The sequence below is a fragment of the Callospermophilus lateralis genome, chromosome Y, assembly GCF_048772815.1.
Source record: "Callospermophilus lateralis isolate mCalLat2 chromosome Y, mCalLat2.hap1, whole genome shotgun sequence".
Classification (NCBI taxonomy): domain Eukaryota; kingdom Metazoa; phylum Chordata; class Mammalia; order Rodentia; family Sciuridae; genus Callospermophilus; species Callospermophilus lateralis.
Window position 1 is genome coordinate 5,785,098 of NC_135326.1, and position 22,577 is coordinate 5,807,674.

The following is a 22,577-nucleotide window of genomic DNA, read 5'->3' on the forward strand; positions in this document are numbered from 1 at the left end:
CAGTATATATAGCAAACTCTGCTGAGTAGCTCTCAGAGGAAAATAGTATTTATCCACAGGAGTGTCATAATGCCATATTAGCTGCTCAGCTACATGTAGCTATTGTGTATTGAATTTGAAAATATAATTTCAAAACTCAAATTATTTTCATGAATTTTTCCTTAGATAAAAGAACAGTCTGTGGACCAGATATCAAGGAAAATTAATTAGAGTTTCAGGCGATTTACCATAAATGAAAATAAATCATAACTATGTTAGTTAACTTTAAGTGAACAAATATGAATTACAGTCAGCTTAAAGGAGTAGGGAAGATGTCAACCTCTTTGCTATTCTTTGCTATATTATTTTGAATACCAATTTTAATGTTTAAAGAAAAGTTTTTGTTTTTTTTAACAGGAACATATTGCCCTTTATTTGCGTTTCTCAGAATACTATACAAAGGGAGTAAAAATCCTATTCACACTTTGCTTAGAAAGATTTAAGGTGAAAGTTCCCTGTGATGTGTGGGGTAAGGATGGGATAGGAGGCAGAAAACAGAATGAGTGAACTCTCCTCCTCCCTCAGGCCCCCCAGCAGAGGGCTTGGGCACTCACACCTTTTCAATATAACATGCTCCCAGTAGGACTGGGGAGAGGAGAAGGTGCCTCCTCTCTAGCCAGCCCCTCCTGTCTCCCTCCTTGGACTGAGACAGTGGCTACAGACACCACCCTGCCTGACCCTTTAGCCCACCACCAAGTGGAGGTGGTTTCAGAACCCCATGTATACCTTCCCTCAAAAGGCCCTGCCTGGCACCAGTCTGAACAGGGAGGTCATAGGTGAGGGACTACGGAAGGCCCCACTGTCCCCTGTTTTTGTTGCAGCTTCCTCACACCTTCGCACGACATAGAGGCCAGTGTCAAACTGTATCTGAGCTAACAGTGACATAGCCTCTTCCACCCAAGCCCGCTCCTCACACCAGTCCAGGAGTTTCAAACCCACAGCCACTTCCCTTACCTCTCCCCAAGACCATTCTCTGGGTCTAGCTTCTGCCCACTCCCCTTTTACAACACATGTCCACTACTGCTGAGGCCCATTCTTTTAAGACTCGGCTTACTACCCCACCCTTACCCACCACTGCCCTCTCTCCAACTCCACTGGGATCAGATGGCAGGCCCTGGCCTTTTGCCTCCAGAACCAGGCCATGTATGTCCCCACCACCACCTCCCCTCTCACACTCTCCATTCCCACCCAGTACCCAGAGTGGGGTGCAGGGGAGCCACCAAAGCCTGGGACTAGGATCAGAGAGCTTTCTACCCAGAGGGGTGAGGTACTGTCACACACTTGTTTCCATAAGTACAAAAATACATTGTCGTCCTATAGCCTGAAGAACCAAAATGAAACAATCCAGAAGCTGTACCTTCCTCTGTTCCTTCACAGGCGTTAAAGTGCTTTGGCTACCTGAGGGTAAACAAGCAAGCAGGGATTTCTCCCTTGCCTCCTGTCCCAACCCGGGAGATCTAGGTCCATGTTCAGCCCGGGAGCCCAGCCCCTTCCATGACCACCCCATGGAGTCTATTCAAAAGGCGAAAGGAAAGAATCAAAAAAAATCAAAATGAGTAGAGCCCAGGGGCCCACCCCAACCCACTACAAGCTACGCCAAGTCAGCTACTGGGGAATCAAGGGGGAACTAGGCCCAGAGGCTAGTCTAGAGGCTAGCCGTCAGAGAGGCTCCTTGTCTTTAGCATCACAGCAAACACCTGCCACCCCAGGCTGAGGAAGGGGCTGCACCCTCCGTACTTGTTGATACCAAAAATGTGGACTCCATTGAGCTGGGGCAACTTAGGGATGACAACGCTCATCAGAGACAGTGTTGAGGATGAAATGGATCTGGTCGTACTTGGTGTAGAAGGTGGTTAGGAAGTACAGCACAATGGGTGTGATGGTGAAGAACTTCCGAGAAGCTGTGAACTGGACCCCTTAGTCCATCTGCTCCAAGTGGGTCAACAGCCTCACTTTGCCCTGGTCTGGGGTCTCGAAGGGTGTCCCTTTCATTGTGTGCCGGAAGATGTACATGCCCATGTTGTAGATGAGGTTGGTGAGGGTCCAGACAACAGGTACTCTCACGAAGAGGATGCTCAGCAGCACGACATGAAGAAGCCCAATGGCGAGCGCGTAGGAGAGCCAGATGCCACGGCTGTTCATCACCTGCATATTGGGGTTCACTTCGATGTGTGCTGTGCCTACATTCATCCTGACACCCCTCTCCACTGCTGCTCGTGCGGAGCGGGAGGTTGAGGGCCCAGGAGGGATGCCTGGGAACAGGGGCTGCAGCTGCTTTAGCAGTTATAATAAAGAGCAGCAGCAGCACCCCACTGGCAGCTCCAGAGGAATCAGCCTAAAGAAAAGTTTTAAAGATTGGTTACTGGCAGCCACTCATGAGGTTGAGGTAGGAGGATCACAAGTTCAAGGTCTTTGCTGTTTAACTTTGCTATTTAACAAAAACATTATCTCAAAAAGAGCTGGGGATATGTCTCTGTGATTAACTATTTCTGGTTTTAATCACCTATTGTAATAAATTTAAAAATGCTAAACTTTATTCATGAATGACTTTTTTAACATATTTCTTTATAAGTTGATGTAGTTTTATCACTACTTAATTTATTTGTTCACTTTTTAAACTGGAAGGATTGGGATTAGTATGGTCATAAAGAAGCAAACCACATTCTCATTATTGTAAGGTTGCAATGTTTCTAATGTAGAAAAGCAATGAAAGAAATGTCCATAAGTGTAGGAGTCCATGCCCAGTAATATTCAGAAAACACTTAATGTTTTGAAGAAAATACTACAGATAGATTTTGATCTCTTATGTTCTTTTCTTTTCTTTTTTTTTTTCCTTAGCAATAATTATTGGTCCTGATGGACATCCCTTGACTGTCTACCCTTGCATGATTTGTGGGAAGAAGTTTAAATCAAGAGGCTTTTTGAAAAGACATATGAAAAACCATCCTGAACACATTGCCAAGAAGAAGTATTGCTGTACTGACTGTGATTATACTACCAACAAAAAGATAAGTTTACATAATCACTTGGAAAGCCACAAATTGACCAGCAAGGTAGAGAAAGTCATTGAGTGTGATGAGTGTGGAAAGCATTTCTCTCACACTGGGGCTTTGTTTACTCACAAAATGGTGCATAAGGAAAAAGGAAACAACAAAATGCATAAGTGTAAATTCTGTGAATATGAGACAGCTGAACAAGGGTTATTGAACCGTCATCTTTTGGCAGTCCACAGCAAGAGTTTTCCTCATATTTGTGTGGAATGCGGTAAAGGTTTTCGTCACCCATCAGAGCTTAAAAAACATATGCGGATTCATACTGGGGAGAAACCATACCAATGCCAATATTGTGAATATAGGTCTGCAGACTCTTCTAACTTAAAAACGCACGTAAAAACTAAACATAGTAAAGAGATGCCGTTCAAGTGTGATATTTGTCTTCTGACTTTCTCAGATACCAAAGAGGTGCAGCAACATGCTCTTATCCATCAAGAAAGCAAAACACACCAATGTTTGCATTGTGACCACAAGAGTTCAAATTCAAGTGATTTGAAGCGACACATAATATCAGTTCACACAAAGGACTATCCCCATAAGTGTGACATGTGTGATAAAGGCTTTCACAGGCCTTCAGAACTCAAGAAACATGTGGCTGCCCACAAGGGTAAAAAAATGCACCAGTGTAGACATTGTGACTTTAAAATAGCAGATCCATTTGTACTAAGTCGCCATATTCTGTCAGTTCATACAAAGGACCTTCCATTTAGGTGTAAGAGATGTAGAAAGGGATTTAGGCAACAGAATGAGCTTAAAAAGCATATGAAGACACACAGTGGCCGGAAAGTCTATCAGTGTGAGTACTGTGAGTATAGCACTACAGATGCCTCAGGCTTTAAACGGCATGTTATTTCCATTCATACAAAAGACTATCCTCATCGTTGTGAGTACTGCAAGAAAGGTTTTCGAAGACCTTCGGAAAAGAACCAGCACATAATGCGACATCACAAAGAAGTTAGCTTGTCCTAATAAGTTCACAGACTTTGTACAGATGTTGGTCTTGTAACAGGAAAACCATTTTAAAGTCTATCATTCTTGTTCTCATACAATACCGTATACATTGATTTATGCTACATACAAACATGATTTTTGCTTCTATTTTTCCTTACATTTTATTCATTAGAGTGTTCTGAATTCTATTCAGTTTATTTAATAAATGAGGAAAGGTGGCAACAATCAAGTTGCTTTTTAAAAAGTGATCCTTAATTCTATACTGATTTTCAGTATTCAGATATTTACTGTTCATTTGTTTACCTTATTCACCGTGAAGGTACTCTGCTAAGACAAAATAATTTAAGATGGTAACTCTAAATGTAATAATCATTTTGACTCATTGGTTTTCACACATATTTTTCACATTAGAGACATCTGCTGATGAAAGTGGGAGATTCTATTCTATTATCCTTTCTTAGTGTGATATGGAAATCATTTCAGATTACTTGACAATGAAACATTTTATTTGAGCTGCTAGCATTGCTGATTGTGGAATACTGATTTAGGTTTGTTTAATTTTTATTTTGCTTAGTAGGCAGAAAGTGCTTCCCAAGAAACCTTTGACCTTTTTTTTCCGTGGTGTTTATATCTTTTTTGCAGCATAAAGAAGTTTTGGAAAAAATATTACAAAAGAATTTTACATAGCCTTGTTAACTTGTTTCTTTTCTTCTTGCTATTTTGTTTTGAAATGGTCATGTTCTACAAATGAGACTTGGTGCAGCCTGAATTGTGCAGTATTTTAGAGGTAAATTGTGGCCCTTACAATTTTTTGCAACTTGGTGTATAATGTACCCTAAATTTTAGATACGTATTGCTTTTATGCAAAAATTCCCAAATTTACATCTGTGATGAAAACTGCTAAATTTATAATAACATGAAAGATTTAGGGATGTATTGAGATCATTTTTAAATCTTGCTATTCAGAGAAACTAAATTTTTCTAAAGAATTAGAAGGGAAAAATAAGAACATTAGTAAAAGTGAAGGTATTTATTTAACTTCAGTAATCAAAAAATGGAAGTTAAGGTGTTTTTAAATAGAGTATTTTCAGAGTTTAAATTTTTTCTCAAAGGTTAATCCAGATGTGTATATTTTAGGTTTTTTCTCACAATCCCTTGAGGGAACTATCTTTGCAAGGAAAGTAGGACCAAGAGGAAGTAGTGTAAGAGAATGCTGATTACAACTTAAGTATTTGCAATTTCCTGCTTTTTTATTTCTTGGTTGGCCATCTTGAAGATTTAAAATATATGTTGACTTCAATGACTAGAAGATAAAAAGTATTTTAAGTATATATTGAAAATCTGTTGCCTTACGATATCACCAGTTCTTTCAGGTTTGGTTTTTAGTTGATATATTTTTTTGGCAGTCAGTGACATTTATGCACATGTGTAATAATTAATTCTGCTAATTAGAATTTGGTTAATATGAATTTTGAAGAACAAAAGTAGTATGTAGGTTCCTTAAATCAGCTGTTGACACATTAGTGGCACTTGTGGGGAAGATGAGAAGAAATTTTTCCCATTTGATAAGCTGCCTCCTGGCTTCATTATGGTGTTTCATTCCATTGTTACTATCTGGATGTAACTTTCAGCTTTCTTTGTCATTCTCCCATTCAGAAATTGCATCTATAGGCTTATAAATGTTGTTTCAAATTCTTTAGTCCCCTAAGAATTTAAGCTTAATGCCAGCTGAAGCCATGAAATGGATTTTGGAATCTCTTATGCCTTCTTTCTTCTCTACATATAGTTTCACTCAATTTTAGTGTTAGCCATTATACTGTTTTTGAAAACCCTATTTTTTTGGGTATGTGAGAATCTTTACCTTTTAAATCTCCTTTGAATTTGACTTTCCTGAAATAATATAAAAGGAAATATTTAGATGAAAATTTAAACTTAGGAATTTAAAAACTTTCATAAAAAATAAATACAGATAACTAGGTTATTTATATTTTTTAAATAAACTGAAAGATAAAGAACACAACATTTTACATCATATTTCTCATATAGTCTGGAGTCGTACATAGTTTTGTTTTTTAAAACACAATGTTGAAACCTTTAAAAGGTAATAATACTTTGTTCACGTGAATATGATAAAATATATTTGTATGAAGAAAACATGAAATTGTACTTACTGTTATATATTGTTATTAGTTACAGGCTGGTTTTAATTCTTAAAGCTAAAAAAGCTAAAAAAGTTGATATTTCAGTTAAATGTTCTAAAATGGTACAAAGTTTTACAACAACGTAAGTTATTGTTTCATGAAATTGCCTATTAAAAATTATTATATGTCTTCCTCAGTACACATTGTAAAATACTTAAGAAATTCATAAAAGGAAAATGTGACAATATTGTAAATGTGTACTTGAGAATAACAAGCAAATAAAAAGGAGAATATTTTCTTGTTAATAAATGTTTAGTGTATTTGATATCAGTACTAAACTAAAACTTTTTATTGAGGAAAATATGTGTGCAATTTTGGTAAGTTTAATCTTTTTCTATTTACCAGTGGAATGCAGGATGTTTCTTGATTGTTTTCGATTTTTTGTTACTTAGATACAAAACTGATGATCCTATTAATTTACAAGTGATATTTAGAGTGGTTAATAACTACTAAGCCATATGAGGAACTTGTTCTTAAAACTCATGTTTTAGCATCTCCCTTTTCTGAGATAAATTTTCCTCTTATTAAGAGGTTTTTGAGAACATTTGTAGTTTATTTCAGTATGAATGTAATTTGGTAAGACACTTGGTATAATTTTATGAATCTGTCAAATCAGTGATTATTACTAACATCTCTGTAGTGAAAAGACCCTGTTGTAGAATATCTCATTTGTGCCTTGTTCCTTTGTGCTCAATTTGCAGGCTTTTAGTAAGATTTTAATATGCTATATAAAAGTATAGTTTTAAATGCTTGTCATAGTAAATATCAATATCTAGACCAGGAGTCAAAAACAAGCAAAAAAGATTGAGATACTTGGACTTATTTTTGAGGTAAAATAAAGTTAATATCTTAAAATATAGTCAGTGATACATTAAAAATATTCACAATGCTTTGCTACTGTCTCTTTAGTTTGGATGACACAATGTAATTAATTTTTTTTTACTCTAAAAGTAAAGATTATATTACAATTCCTCCACTTTGTAGGAATAAATTTGCATAATAATTGAAATACTAACTTTAAATTGAAAGGTAAGAGAACATAAATGTCTATGTTGGCAAGACCAAGAAGTTAGAAAAGACCATGGTAATAATACATATTAATATACCTAACACTCTCAGTATGATTTATGATTTTCAACTTATTTTGTCTGTTTCTTTTTTATCTTCTACAAATTTTAAGACTTGTATAAAAAGGACATATTATTGGTCAGTTTTCTAAAGTATAATTCTTGAAAGCAGTAACTTTTTGAAGTGGGAGCCAGAGATTGCCAATGTTACCGTGGTATTAAAATTTTTATAACCTAGAAACTAGTTCGGAGTATAAAATCTTGAACCTATCTACTCTGTCCCTTCTGAATAAGAAATCACTGTAGGCCCAGAAATCTGGTTGGTGTTTGGTTAATTGGTTGGTTTTACTATATCGAGAAAAGGGTGGTTGCAGAGGGAAGTTTAAACAGTCATTTCCTCTTGTAGTTCTGGGAATTCAACTTAGTCTCACACAAGCTAGGCTGGGATGGTAGGTGTGCACCATTATGCCTAGCTAAAATTTACCATTTTAATCCTTCTTCAGTGCATACAACTTAGTAATTAAAGCATACTCACATCATTGTGAAACAAGATTTCCAGCAAAACTGGAACTACACCCATAATAATAACTTATTACTGGAGTTCCCTCAGGGCCTGGTAACTTTCATCCAAGTAGAATCATGTAGTGGTTGTTTTTTTGTTTTGTATTGTTTTGTTTTGTTTTCTTTATCTAGCTTATATCATTTAATATCCTTATTCCTGATACTAGTGAATAAGATTTCAGACTTTCATCAAAAATTTGATACTAGGCAATGTTTTGTAAAAATGGGACTTTTGTTATTTTGAAATTGCTTTTGACTTAGTGTTTTTATAGAGTGTTAAATCTTAACCAAAAACTTTTCCCATGTTAGTTTAGATGATCATGCCTTTCTTTTTTTGTTTATTTTCTGTTAATGTCTTATAAGACACTAAGGTTGATCTTCTCTTGAAGTTTGCTAATGTTTTGTTGAAATATTATTTACTTATTTGGTTGGTCATTTTTGTGGGGTGGGTTTTTGTTTGTTCAGTATAAGGATACATGACTGGTCTTTTGTATGTGTGTGTCTCTTCCAGGTTTTAGTACAGGCTTCAGAATAAAAACTCAAGTGTGCCCTCTAATATTTTGGAATATTTTCAGAAGGATTTATGTTTATATTATTTTTAAAAAATATTTGGTAGAAATCTCTAGCAAAGCCTGCTAATCCTGGATTTTTTTTTTTTTTGTAAGAGATCTGTGATTACTGATTGAACCTCTAAGTTTTAGCTAATCTTAATTCTCTATTTCTTCATTATTAGCTTTTGGTAGATTGTTTCTAGGAATTTATTCATTCTAATTTATTTGTTACTCTTTGTTGTTCTACTTATGTGATACTGGTAAAATGTTTAATTTTCGATTTTAATTTTGTCTTTGTCTTTTCTGGAATTTAAAAAAAACTAATCTACACATTTAAAAGTTGATTTAAATAAGAATTTTTCATTTTTGAAAAATATTTTAAGTAAATGACTACATTTTCTTGCTTTTTCTGCTTTTATCTGTTTATCTTTGATCTTTATTTTATCTTCCTTTCTGCTAGTTTGAGTTTATTTCTTGTTCTAGTTCTTTGAGGTGTAAATTAAATTAGATTGTTGGTTTCTGCACTTTCTTGTGGATTTACATATTTGCATATAAACTTTGATCTGTATGCCACTTTTCAAGTGTTATGTGACCTGTGTTTTGTTTTTATTTGTCCCAAGGTGTTACTAATTTTGCTGTGATTCTTTGGTTGGTGTTGTTTTTACAGTGGTATGTATCAAACTCACGGCCTTCTGATATATGTTAGACATTTATAACTAGCCCAGAGCTATCCTCCAAGCCTTACTCTGGCTTCTGAAGCGCATTGATTATGTAAGTTAAACTCTTCAGTACATTTATTTAACATACTGTGGACTTTCTGTTACAGTTTCTAGTTGCGTTTTTTATTTATTTATTTAATTCGGTAAGACACTTAATTACGACTCATTTGGGACCAAATATGTTGTCCAAAAAGCGTTCCATGTGTACTTTAGAAAAACATTTTGTGGATAACTCTGTGTGAAATGTTTTCTTTACATATGTCTTATATCCAACTGGTTTCTGGTATTTTTGATGTCTTTTATTTCTTCAGATCTTTTTTCTGGCTTTTGTATATATTCTTGAAATGGAGTAATGAACTTCACTACTCTGTGCGTGCGTGCGTGTGTGTGTGTGTGTGTGTGTGTGTGTGTGTTGTTAGGGACTAAACCCAGGACCTTGTGCATACAAGCACTTACTAACTGAACTATGTAACCCAGCCTCCAAATATGCTCTTTGATTGTGTTGCTATTTCTTCAATTCTTCAGATGATGGTTGTAGGAGTACTTTGTTTTGTTTTAGCAAGTACTGCAGATGGAACCAGGGACATACTACCATTCATTGACATCTTCAACTTTCTTTTTTCCCCTTTTTTTCTTTTCCTGTACTTGGTATTGAGTCCAGAGGTATTTAACCTCTGAGCCACATCTTCATCCATTTTTGTTTTGTATTTGAGACAGGGTCTAAAGGAGTTGCTAAGGCCCCTGCTGAGTTGCTAAGACTGACCTTGTACTTATCCTCCTGCCTCAGTCTCCCAGATTGCTGGTTATTATATATGTATGCCACCATGCCTACCTCTCTTATAATTCTCTTAATATTTTTTCATGTCTTTAGGAGCTCTTACATTTGATGCAAAATATTTTTAATTTTTTATCTGATTGGAAAATATTTATTTTTATTATATAATATTCATTCTTATAATGGTTTTTGTGTGTGTGTGTGCACTCTATTTTGTCTATTGTTATCATTCCTGCTCTTTTGGTTATGTTTTGCAAGGATTGTCTCTTTCACTTTTTTATTTTTAGTTTGTATATTTCCTTAAATGTGATGATTATCTTGTGTCACCATTTAGTTAAACTCTGTTTGTTGTCATTCATGCAGTCTCTTTATTTGTGTGTTTGTGTGTGTAGTGACATGCTTTATTATTATTGTGTATATTGAGTATTTTCTTTGTGAATGAAATTTGTTTTGTTTTTATTTTGGCACTGGAGATTTAACCCGGGTGTACTTAACTACTGAACCACATTTCCAGCCATTTTTTTGGTATTTTATTTAGTGACAGAGTCTCCTGAGTTGCGTAGTGCCTGGCTAAGTTGCTGAGTCTGGGTTTGAGCTCAAGATCCTCCTTCCTCAGCCTCCCAAGTTGCTTTCATTATAGACATGTGCCACCATGCCAGGCATGAATGAAGCATTTCAAGTTTTACAACATTCTTCTTTAAACTAATACAACTTAACTTCAGTTAAATATAAAATCTGTAATCTTCATCAACCTTCCCACTTCATTATCTATTGCATTACCTTCATATATTTTTTTACCAATTAGCTGAAACTTTTACTTCTTCTTGCCTAAATCTTATATTAAAATTACCAGTTTTAAGCACAAAATTATATTATGTCCAATCATTGTTTTCCTATATTTTTACTTTTACAGGAGCTCTATTTTGTTTTGTTTTTGTGGTGATCAGGATCTAACTTAGGGGAAATAAAAAAGAAAAATCTCACCTGGGTCAAAGTACATAGGAGGCAAGTGCTCTTCCTGTGAAATATATTCATAGCCCTTTACTGGATATCTTTATATCTTCATAGGATTTCTTGTTGCTATCTGTTGTTCTTTGATTTCAACTTCTATCATTTATTGTGAAGCAGATATTATGGTAATACACTCGCTCAACTTTTGTTAAGCTGGAAAAGTATTTCACATTTTTTATTAAAGATGAATTTTTCTAGGTAATTTTTTTTTTTTTTTTTTTTTTTTTTTTTTTGACACACGGTGCATGTGTGTGAGAGATTGCATTAGCTAGGACTTCCAGGGTGATGTTCATAAAGGACATACTTTATGAGAGGCAGACTTGCCTTGTTTCTAATATTAGTAGGAATGCTTCAGATTTTGCACCATTAAGTATTGTGGGTATTCCCTATCAATTTAAAGAAGATTTTCTCTATTTCTTGTTTAATCTGCATACCTGTGGTTAATCTCACTTGGTCATTGTGTAATTTTTTTAGTTCTTTGAATTCAACTTGCTAATATTTTCCTGAGGATTTTGTATATGTTATGAGACAGATTGTGTTATAGTTATATTTGGCTTTAGTAATTAGACTAATGCTGGTCTTATATATTGAGTTAGAAATTATTCTCTCTGCTTCTAACTTTCATAAAAGACTGGACAATCAATACAGTTTCATTAAATATTTGGTATAATTCACCAGTGTGTGCTTTATTAAAGGTTTAGAAGATTATTAAGTATTGAATGAATTGCTTGAATAGATGAGTTTATTAGACTCTTTTTCCTTTAATAACGCAGTTTGGCAGATTTTGTCTTTTGAGGACTTTGTCAATTTCATTAAAGTTGTCAAGTTTCTAGATAAAAGTTTTTTAGAGTATTGCTTTATTATTATTTTAAAGTTAACAAGATCTATAATGATGTTCCTTTTCATTTTTTATTAGTAATCTCTCATTCTCTTGTCAGTTAACTTACCTAGGGATTTGATAATTTTATTGATCTTTCAGAGAAACAACTTATTATCATTGGTTTTCTCCACTGGTTGCCGGTTTTTAATTTCATTGATTTGTATTCTGATTTTTATTTGTAATCTGCTTAATTTGAATTTAATTTATTCTTATTTTCTTAAGATAAAAAATTCCAACTATTATTTTTAGATATTTTGTTCTACTGTATTCATTTAATGATGGAAATCCCTGTGATCTTTTCTTCCTGAAGAAAATGAATGCTATACATTTTGATAATGTGTGTTTTTATTTTCATTTAATTTGAATATCTAAAAATATCTCCTGATGTTTCTTTTGGCCCATTTACCATTTTTCGACTTGTAGATCTTCAGTCTTTATATGTTTTAAGATTTTCTGTGACCTCTGTTTGGCCTAAGAGAGGAGTTACATTCTGATTTCTGTTCTTTGTAACTTTAAAAATATTTATTTTATGTCACAAAATATGTCTGTCTTGATGAATTTTCTATATGTTCTTAAGAAAAATGTGGATTTTGCTGTTGTTAGAAGCAATCTGTACGTGTAAATTAGATGAAGGTAACTAATGATGTTGAATTTGTCTGTGTCCTGATTTTCTGCTAAATATATATGTCTATTTCTGGTATGATGTATGCAGATGAGAGCGCTAAAGATGATGAAACACATTTAGATAGCATCCTTTAATTCTTTCATGACCAGCAAGAAGCAGAGAAAGAAAAGTTAGTAGGAAACATCAATAGAAGAGTTAGCACTGTAAAACTCAATATTGCCCAGTTCAAGATTTGGTTGGACTTGGGGTTTGGTTACCAGAGCAGAAAATAGCTAGGGTTAGTGGGAAGGAGTTAGGGTTAGGAAAGAGGGAAAGAACATTTTTCTACTTTATTAACTGGTCTAATCAGGTATTTGTGACTTTGTTGACTCTGGAGATAAACACACTGCTAGGTCTCATTTTCAAAGGTATGAGGTCTTCACAGATTTCAACCTGTACAGTAATTTGGATCTTAGGAATCTCCCAAGAATTTTATTTGCAAGGTGGGAAAAATGAATCCTCTGCATACTGTGCTGCCTGGGAACTCAGTCTTTCCAGGTTTAGACTCAGTGTATTCATGTCTGCATGTTCAGATTGTCAACCCTCTTTAGCTCGCTACATGAGACACCAAACTCAAAGGAAAATTATTTGAATTCCCCTTTTTGTGTTGTCTGAGTTCCCCTGTGTACAATCTTCTTTGTAACTGTTTCACTCATATCCTGCCAGATATTCGTTGGGCCACAGAGTAGGTAATTCCTGAGAAAGCATGGCAATGTTTGCTGTGACTTCCTGGCTCTCAGCAGCAATTTGCAACGTGGCCTTCTCAAGATTTCTCTGTCAGTTGAGAAATACAGAGCACTCTCTAAACACTTAATTTTCTGTTCAGTCTTGGGACAAACTAAGTTCAGGCTGCTTTTCTGACATACAGATTATTCTGTACCAAATTTATTGTGATACTCCTTGCATGTTTTCCCTGCTCTCTGTGATAAAGTAGCATTGCTATTACAACCAATTTGGCTGGAGTGTATTCTTTCTTGTTCTTTGTTTAATAAATCCCAAAGTCTGAATCTCTAAGAAACTGTCTGATATTGAATTTCAGGGGAATCCCTTTTTCACTCACTTTATAGCAAAGCAGTACTCTGCCTGATTGTTCATTTCAGGGAGCAGCTGAAAATGTAGCCTTCCTCTAATCTATCCTCTTAAATTTCCAACTTGTGTTTTAACAAGTCTTTTATCATTGATTTAAGGAGTTGGTTGGAAGCCAGATTACACGCGTCGATTCTCGGAGTTTCTGATTCTGAATGTTAGAGTTTGGGTTAATGTTTATGTTTTTAACATCAGTTGATTTTACAAGTCTAGGACACCTAATCTATAGAATGGATTTGTCAGTCTTAGCTCCCTCACATGACATATAATGTGAAAATTCTTTGGAAGTTAAATTGCAATGTAGTAATTAAGGAGTTATTGCTTTTTTCTCTCTATTTAAGTATGAAGAGTTAAGCCCTAAAAAAAAAAAAAAAAAAAAAGGAATGGAACAATGCATTCTGGAGGAGATATTTATAGATCTTATTATTCAATTCAGAATAACATAATTTGTATTATAACCTATAATGGGATACTTAATACAAGAATTATTGTGATACTTGGGTCAAAAAAGAAAAAGAAACCACTCTTGGTACCATTTGCTCTGCAGGCAGCACAGAAGCTGAAGGTTTAGTTCTATTAAACCATAAACTAAAAGAAACAGAGATATCTGGGATACGTTTAGGGACCTCTTTTCCACCTGTGTTAGGTATTGTGGGAGTCATATCATTATTTCCTTTGAATAATTTGTTGGCTTAAGAACAATATAATAAAATATTTAAACAACTTTTTGATGATTCAGACACAAGATAAATTCAGAATCACTGACTTCAGACTGCTCATTGGAAGGCAAATGCTACTAACCACTATTCTATGTAGACTACTATAAGCTGCCCTTGTGATTTCTAATTGTTTCATTCCACCTCTAGAATGACACAACTATATTTCATGGAAACTCAAAATCTAGCCAAAATCATCCAACTTATTCATGCCTCCTGATTCTCTTTAAACCTGTAGAATTATGGTATTATCTGCCTAAACATGAATACTTTTAATGTTTTACCCAGGGTAGAAATTTAGTTAACAGTTTCATATTGTAATGTTTAAGTCATACCTGACACTGAAAGACTGAAAGTACAAATGGATAATAGCCAAGCCACATATATAAGAAAAAATACATTGGTACTTATCATTTTAGCAAATTATCCAGTGATCCAATTCATAGCCTCAGAAGCAACACAGGATAATCAAAACTTGGTTAGTGCTTAGTACATTAGTACATTATTCTAAAGCAAATAGGTTATTTCATTAGAATAATAATATCACCCACATATTTTCCAACACAGATAAGAAAGAAGTTCCTGCCAATATTTTTTTCTCTATTTCTAACATCTTATGACCAACTGACACAAACTCAGCGTCAAGTTTTCAATTTTATATTCACTGATGCTATACTTTGAACATGAGATGTCCCTTCAAGGATGGTGATTTTTTTTTCTTAACTGTTGGTGTTGAGGTAAAAGAAGATTTAAGTAATAGGAGGTTCTAAGTCTAATAAAGTTTGTCCTAGAAGAGTTGAGGTATTTTTCATATGATCAAGATGATTTCTCATAAGAAAGTTGTTATTAAAACAACAAGCCTGACTCAGTAAAGTTTTGTAGCTTCCTATTTGAGATACACTCTCTTGCAGAGTTATATTCAAGTGCTAAGATTGCAGAAAAAGTATATTTAAGAAGCAGGAAGGGTTTTTCCTACAGAGTATGATTAAAGTTTATATTTTCTCTTTAGACTGTTTAGATAGCGAGTTTCATTAATAAAAAAAAAAAAAAGCCAATTGGCATTTTTAGCATCAACTGCTTTTGGTTATAGTACATTATTATTTTGTTGTGATTCTGGATTTAATTAGCTAATAATTATTAAATATTTTATATATATTCCTAATGAGAGTTAATTATACCATCTGTATTATTTTGATGAAGTTTATACTAACCTCAAAAATAAATGAAAAGTATTTTCAAAGACATTGTATAAAATTGACTTTATTTTTTAAATAAAATATTTAAAAAAAATAAATGACAGTAATACAATTACAATTCTTATTACATAGCACAGTTTTTTATTTCTCTGTTTGCCTATAAAGTAAGTTGACACCAGTTTGTGTCTTCATTCATATACTTTGGATAATGACGTTTATCACATTTTTACCATCCTTGCTAATCCCCTGTACCTTCCTTTTCCCTCCCACCCATCTTCCCTATCTAGATTCATCTATTCCTCCCATGCTCGCCCTCCCTATCCCGCTATGGGTCAGCCTCCTCATATTCAGCATTAGTTTTTTTCAGATCTGCTAGCTTTACTTTGCATATCTTTGCCAATCAATGCCCTCCATTTACCTGCAAATGCCATGATTTTATTCTCTTTTATTGCTGAGTAAAATCCCATTGTGAAAATATGCCATATTTTTTTAATCCATTCATTGAAGGGCATACGGATTGGCTTCACAGTTTAGCTATTGTGAATTTTGCTGCTATAAACGCTGATGTGGCTGTGTCCCTGGTGTATGTTGTTTTTATGCCTTTTGAATATAGACAGAGGAGAGGGATAGATGGGTCAAATGATGGTTCCATTCCCAGATTTCCAAGGAATCTGTATACTGCTTTCCATATTGGCTGTACCAATGCACAGTCCCACCAGCAATGTACAAGTGTACCTTTTTCCCCACATCCTCACCAACACTTATTGTTATTTTTCTTCATAAGAGCTGCCATTCTGACTGGAGTAGGAGGATATCTTAGAGTACAATTTCTCTAATTGCTAGAGATGATGAACATATTTTCACATATTTGTTGATTGATTGTATATTCTCTTCTGAGAAGTGTCTGTTCAGGTCCTTGGCCCATTTGTTGTTTGGGTTATTTGTTTTTTGGTGCTTGGCTTTTTGAGTTCTTTATATACCTTAGAGAGTAGTACTCTGATATGTCAGGGGTAAAAATTTGCACTGAGGATGTAGGCTTTCTGTTCATCTCACAGATTGTTACTTGAGCTGAGAATAAACCTTTTAGTTTGAATCCATCCTATTTATTAATTCTTGGTTTTAATTCTTGCACTAAGGAAGTTGGGGCCTAATCCCACATGATGTAGATTAGGGCCTACTTTTTCTTATACTAGATTGAGTCTCTGGTTTAACTCTTAGGTCCTTGATCTACTTTGAGTAGAGTTTTCTGCATGGTGAGACATGGGTTAAATTTAATTTTGTTGAATATGGATTTCCAATTTTCCCAGCATCATTTGTTGAAGAGGCTATCTTTTCTCCAATGTATGTTTTTGTCAACTTTATCTAAGATAATTGTAATTTTGTAATTTTTGTCTCCATGTCCTCTATTCTGTAGAGGTCTACCAGTCTCTTTGGTGCCAATTGCATGCTGTTTTTGCTAACTGTTCTGTAGCATAGCTTATGGTCATGCCATTGGGATTTTAATCAGAACTGCATTAAATCTGTATGGTGCTTTTGGTAGCATTGTCATTTTGCTAATACTAATTCTGCCTATACAAGAGCAAGATAGATCCTTCCATTTTCTAAGGTCTTCTTTGATTTCTTTTGTTAGGCTTCTGTGGTTTTCATTGTATAGATGTTTTATCTCTTTTATTAAGTTGATTCCCAGGTATCTTATTTTTTAAGGTTATTGTAAATGGGGTAGTTGTTGAGAGCCACAGCCAAAGAGGCTCCAGCAAACTTCCAGCTGCCAGCTGATTGGTTCCTCTGCAGTGATGCTCATTGGGCTGTTTTCCTGCCCTTTCAGACCTCGGAGCTGCTCATTCGGGTACTCTTTTGGCTCCACCCACGCGACCCAACCAATCGGCCTCAAGAGCAGGAGTCGTAGGGGTTTCTTATTCAACTTTTGTGTGGAAAATCTGTCCAGTGGTGAAAGAGGCCTGTTAAAGTTGCCCAAGATTATTGTGTTGTAGTCAGTTTGACTCTTGAACATGAGAAGAATTTCATGAACATAGCTGCACCATTGTTTGGGACATATATATTTATGTCTTGTTGGTGTATGGTTCCTTTAAGAAGTATGCAATGTCCATCTTTATACCTTTTGATAAACTTTGGCTTGAATTCTTAATTTAATATGAAAATGGAAACCCCTGATTGCTTCCACAGTCCATGTGAGTGGTATGAATTTTTCCCAGGCTTTCATATTCAGTCTGTGTTATGTCTTTTCCTATCAGATGAGTCTCCTGAAGGCAGCATATTGTTGGGTCTTTTTTTTTTTTTTTTTTTTTTTTTTTTAAATCCAGTCTGCTAGCCTCTGTCTTTTGATTGGTGAGTTTAAGCCATTAACACTCAGGGTTATTATTGAGCCATGGTGTGTATTCTCAGCCATATTTGTTTAGTTTTGTTTTTTAACTTGACTTGATTTTTTTTTTCTTTGATTGGATTTTTCTTTAGGGTACTACCTCCCTCTGCTGATTTTTATTGTTGTTTTTTTGTTTCCTCTTCATGGAATATTTTGTCAAGGATGTATTCTATTGCGAGGTTTCTAGCTATAAATTCTGTTAACTATGTTTTATTGTGGAAAGCTTTTATTTCATCTTCAAATCTAAGGCTTCATTTTGCTGGATACATGATTCTATGTTGGCACCATTTTTCTTTCACAGCTTGATACTCGTCCTTCCAGGATGTTCCAACTTTCAGGAATTGTGTTGAAAAATCTGCTATTATACTAATTGGTTTTTCCTATATGAAATCTGATTCCTTTCTCTCATAGCTTTTAAAATTCTCTCCTCATTCTGCATATTGGGCATTTTTATTATAATGTGCCTTTGTGTGGATCTGTTCTGATTTGTTTAATTGTTTGTTGTTTGTTTGTTTGTTTGTTTGTTTAGAACATCTATCTCTCTTTGTTGAGGTCATCTTTTGTTTCTTGGATTCATTTATGTAGCTCCTTGTCAAAGTAATCTTTCACTGCCTGTATTTGCTCTCTTATATCTTCCTTGAGTTCATAGAACATTTTAACCATGTATATCCTTGCTGAGAGCCATAGCCAAGTAGGAATGAAGCATGGCATTTTTGGTTGAAAGGTGACACCAGCAAGCCATTGAGATGATAATGATTATGTTAAGATGTGCATTCAATTGGAGATTAGACCCATGCTGTCCACCTTGACCTGCTACTTTGGAGCTCTCCCGGGACTCCCAGAGAGTTCCCATTGGTTGGGGAAGTGTGGTAGGAGGGAATTCTGGAGGAGGGATTTCCTGTTGATGTAGTGTGTCCCAGGAGAAGGCCATGTGCATGGCATTCATGGGAGTTTTGGAAATAAAGTTTGTTCCTGCTTGAGTGGCTCGTGATTTTGTGCCCAGCCAGACTGTGGCATATCCTGAACTCTTTCTCTGACATTTTTTTCCTGCTGTGCCTCCCAATGATTCTAATAATGAGGTGTTTTGATTTGTTTGCGATACTTCGTTGCCTTGTCTCTTCATGTTGCTTGTGTATCTTCCTTTTCAGCTCTGTGCATCTGGGGTGTTACTGTTTTTACCCTATATATTTGTAGTGCTTTTGTAGGTTCCAAGATCTCTCTTTTGTGGGGCAGGACAATGTTAACTAATCCCAGTATCCACAATATATTACCTATGATCAATTTGTTGTTATTAAGACATTCACACTTTAGTCTCAATGGGCAAAGATGTTGGATTCAATTGCTATCTAAAATATCATCAGTAGTTTTGTAGAAAGATTTACAGTTTCTGATGGTGGACCATGAACTGGGAGTGAGCCTAGCATGATATGCTAAGGAAGAAAGTTGTGAGGGAATGTAGTTAATATATCTCAGGAAATGTGAAAGAGAAATCTAATGAAGAGGGTTAGTAACAAAAGAATAGACAGGAAGTGATTTTAGGGTAGACAAGTACACGGGAAGATAGTAGAGTACATAAAACAAATAGAGATATATTTAGAAATATACAGGATATTAAAATAGTAAAATTTAGAGAAAAAGAAAGAATGAAAGCTTGAAGAAAGACACCAGGTTTGTTGCTAGTTTTAGAGATCCGTATCTTTTCTGCTTCTCTTCTCATCCAGTAGATGGGGTTGTCTGTTTTAAGCTGGTGTCTCTTCCTTCTGGATGGTGGAGGTAACCATGGTGGGAATACTGGTTCTCGAGTAGGGCATCTGGCCACCCACTAGTTCCTGCAGGGAGACTGTACCTCACAGGTCTCTATTGGGGACTACTCCTCTGACTTGAGCACCTGGTATTGTCTTCCTCTCCTGCCTAGAGATTTCTCAGCTTCTGTTCTCTCTGTTAGGCTTCAAACTTTAGTCCTAACCCCTCTCACTTAACTTTTCCCACTTGTGGGAATTCTCACACCCAGGTTCACACCAGGTGGGTGTCACCCTGGTTGCACTGCACACCTCCCCATCTGAGAGATGCTTTTTGTACAGTGGTCACTTTGCCAAGTTATTGCCACTGGGTTGGGGGAAGTTGCATACCTCGTATCTGGCCAAATGGAGATTCTATCTGAGAGCTGCTCCCACCAAATATGGGGAGAAAAGTTATCCAATATGGAGTCAGTCTGCTTCTAGCACTCAGGTGTATGGTGAGGTATGGGGAGTATGGGGAGCCAGGCAATTCCACTGTTCTGTGGGTATGTAGTAGCTGAGTAACCTGTGTGGGAGTAGAGGACAGTCTGGAGCTCTGCAGAGGTACTGATAGGTGATTCTGATAAGCCACTTGAGAGCTGTTCATGGATTGGAACTGCAGACTTTGGGTTTCAGGTGCCAGGGGTCCAGAGTCCTACTGAAATGCTGAGACTCTGAGTCCTGTGCAGGGGTCACAGCACTAGTATTTTTGTGGAAATCAGTTGTATAGGAGTCCTCTTACACTCTCTGAGATGAAATATTTCAATGAGGTGAGAACTTGTTCATGGAGTGATATAGGATGCTGCCTCCCTCTGGCCCGCCATCTTGGAATCTGGAGTGTTATTTTTAATTGTCTGGTAAAATAACCAGTTTAATTGTCTGGACCCAGTGATTTCTGTTTTGAAATAATAAATAATGAATAATGAATTCAATATCTTTAACATCTAGAGATCAGTTGAGTTATCTATTTCATTTGGGTACATTGTGGTAGTTTGAAGTGTCTGTGGAACAACCAAGTCTATGAATGTTCTGAAAAACATTCTTATAAAGGTATTGACACTATTTTTATTGTTCTTATAGTATTTTCAGAGCTTGTAGAAACAAAGAAACAAGAAAGTTTAAAGCAGAAAAAGCCATCAGGGGAAAAGTTACTACAGGAGACTGCTACTAACACCTTTCTATCACCAGAGGGAGTAAGTGTCCAACCAACAGCACATCCTCCATATGCTGGTAGGCCTCCAACCCCCATAGTTGATAGATGGGATCCTGAGACAGGACCTCAAAGATTAGCATGCCCTGTATTTGAGCAGGGAGGAGGGCAGCGAATTCACCATGCTTTAGATTTCAAAACAGTGAAGCAGCCAAAAGTGGCTGTAACAACCCATGGTCCTCAAGCACCCTTCACTGTAAGCATGGTCAAATCCATTAACAACTTGAACATGATGCCAGCAGATTGGGTTAGTATGTGTAAAGCTGTGCTAAATGGAGGATAATACCTGTTATGGAAGGTTGCCAATGAGGAATTTTGCAAGGAGATGGCTAGGCGAACTGAAGCAGCTGGTTATCCTCAGAGAAATCTATATGTTATTAGGAAAGGGACCTTATGAGGATCAGCAGCAACAAATTAATGAACAAGGGCAAGTCTTGGCAGCTGCAGTACAACAGGCTTTAGATGCCAGGCCAAAAACATGCTGCAATTGTGAACAAACAGGACATTTTAAAAGGTATTGCCCCATAGGAGGAGGGTTTAACAAAACTAGGTATCAAAGGAGTAGAATACTGGGTATTTGCCCACGATGTCATAGAGGGAGATATTGGGCTAATGAAGGCCGTTCTCAAACCACCATAGAAGGTACTCCATTATCAAAAAATGAACAAGGACCAGGTGTTTATCCACGATATCGTGGACAAAGGCATCGGGCTCCATTGTCAAAACATGGACAGGGGGGCCCAGTGCTCTGGGCACCAGAGGAACTCAGCAACCCCATCAGGATAGTGCCCATGACACATTGTCCATTAGATCCCTCATCAGACAAACCAGAGGGAATGCAGGGTTGGTCATCTGCGCCTCCGCCAGATCAGTACTAACTCCAGAGATGGGAGTTTAAATCATTCCCACAGGGATAAAAGGACTTCTTCCCCAAGGAACAGTAGGCTTATTATTGGGACGCAGCTCTTCTACTCTAAAAGCACTTATGATAAGTCCTGGGGTAATTGATCCCGATTATGAAGTTGAAATAAAAATTATAGCCAGTTCGCGAAAGGGTATATCAGTAATTTCACCAGGAGATAGAATAGCAAAGTAATTAAAAATACCCAGACTATGTGATAAATTTTCCAGTCATACTGTAGAAAGAGGTTCCAGGGATTAGGCTCACAGGTGTAGATTGGGCTACGTTTTCTTTAAATTTAGATTCTCGCCCCATGCTAAAACTAAATATTCAAGGACGTGAATTTAATGGGCTACTGGATACAGATGCAGACCTTAGCATCATCTCTCGTAAAGAATGGCCAAAACATTGGCCATTACAACAAGACACTCAAACGCTTCAAGGCCTAGGACTGATGACTAATCCCCACAGAAGTGCAATGGTGTTAGATTGGAAGGATCCTGAAGGATGTGAAGGAACTATACAGCCCTATATCATTTTCCTATAAATTTATGGGGATGAGATGTCCTAGATCAATTAGGTTTGACATTAACAAATAACATCCAATGCATCCACTATTATGACTAGAGTAGGTTTTAGGAAAGGAAAAAGATTAGGACAACAAGAATAAGGTATAGCAGCACCAATACAATAGATCAAGGAACAGACAGACATGGATTGGATTTTCAGGAGGGGTCTCTGAGACAATAAAAATTACCTGGAAATCAGAAAGACCAGTATGGGTTCCGAAGTGGCCCCTGACTAAAGAAAAGATACAAGCAGCCCATGACCTGGTCAA

General features: G+C 36.0%; 1 protein-coding gene and 1 pseudogene across 2 annotated transcripts in view; one reads left to right on the plus strand and one right to left on the minus strand.

Moving 5' to 3' along the window:
* The window catches only part of LOC143639748 (zinc finger X-chromosomal protein-like), a 36,169-nt gene extending 29,693 nt beyond the window's left edge, over window positions 1-6,476 (plus strand). For both annotated transcript variants that reach the window (XM_077107793.1, XM_077107792.1), the window contains exon 8: window positions 2,878-6,476. In XM_077107793.1, coding sequence (XP_076963908.1) covers window positions 2,878-4,061 — 1,184 coding nt within the window. In that variant the 3' untranslated portion in view covers window positions 4,062-6,476. The remainder of the gene's footprint in view (window positions 1-2,877) is intronic.
* Window positions 1,692-2,253, minus strand: LOC143639810 (ORM1-like protein 3 pseudogene; annotated as a pseudogene).
* Window positions 6,477-22,577: the final 16,101 nt, after the last annotated feature.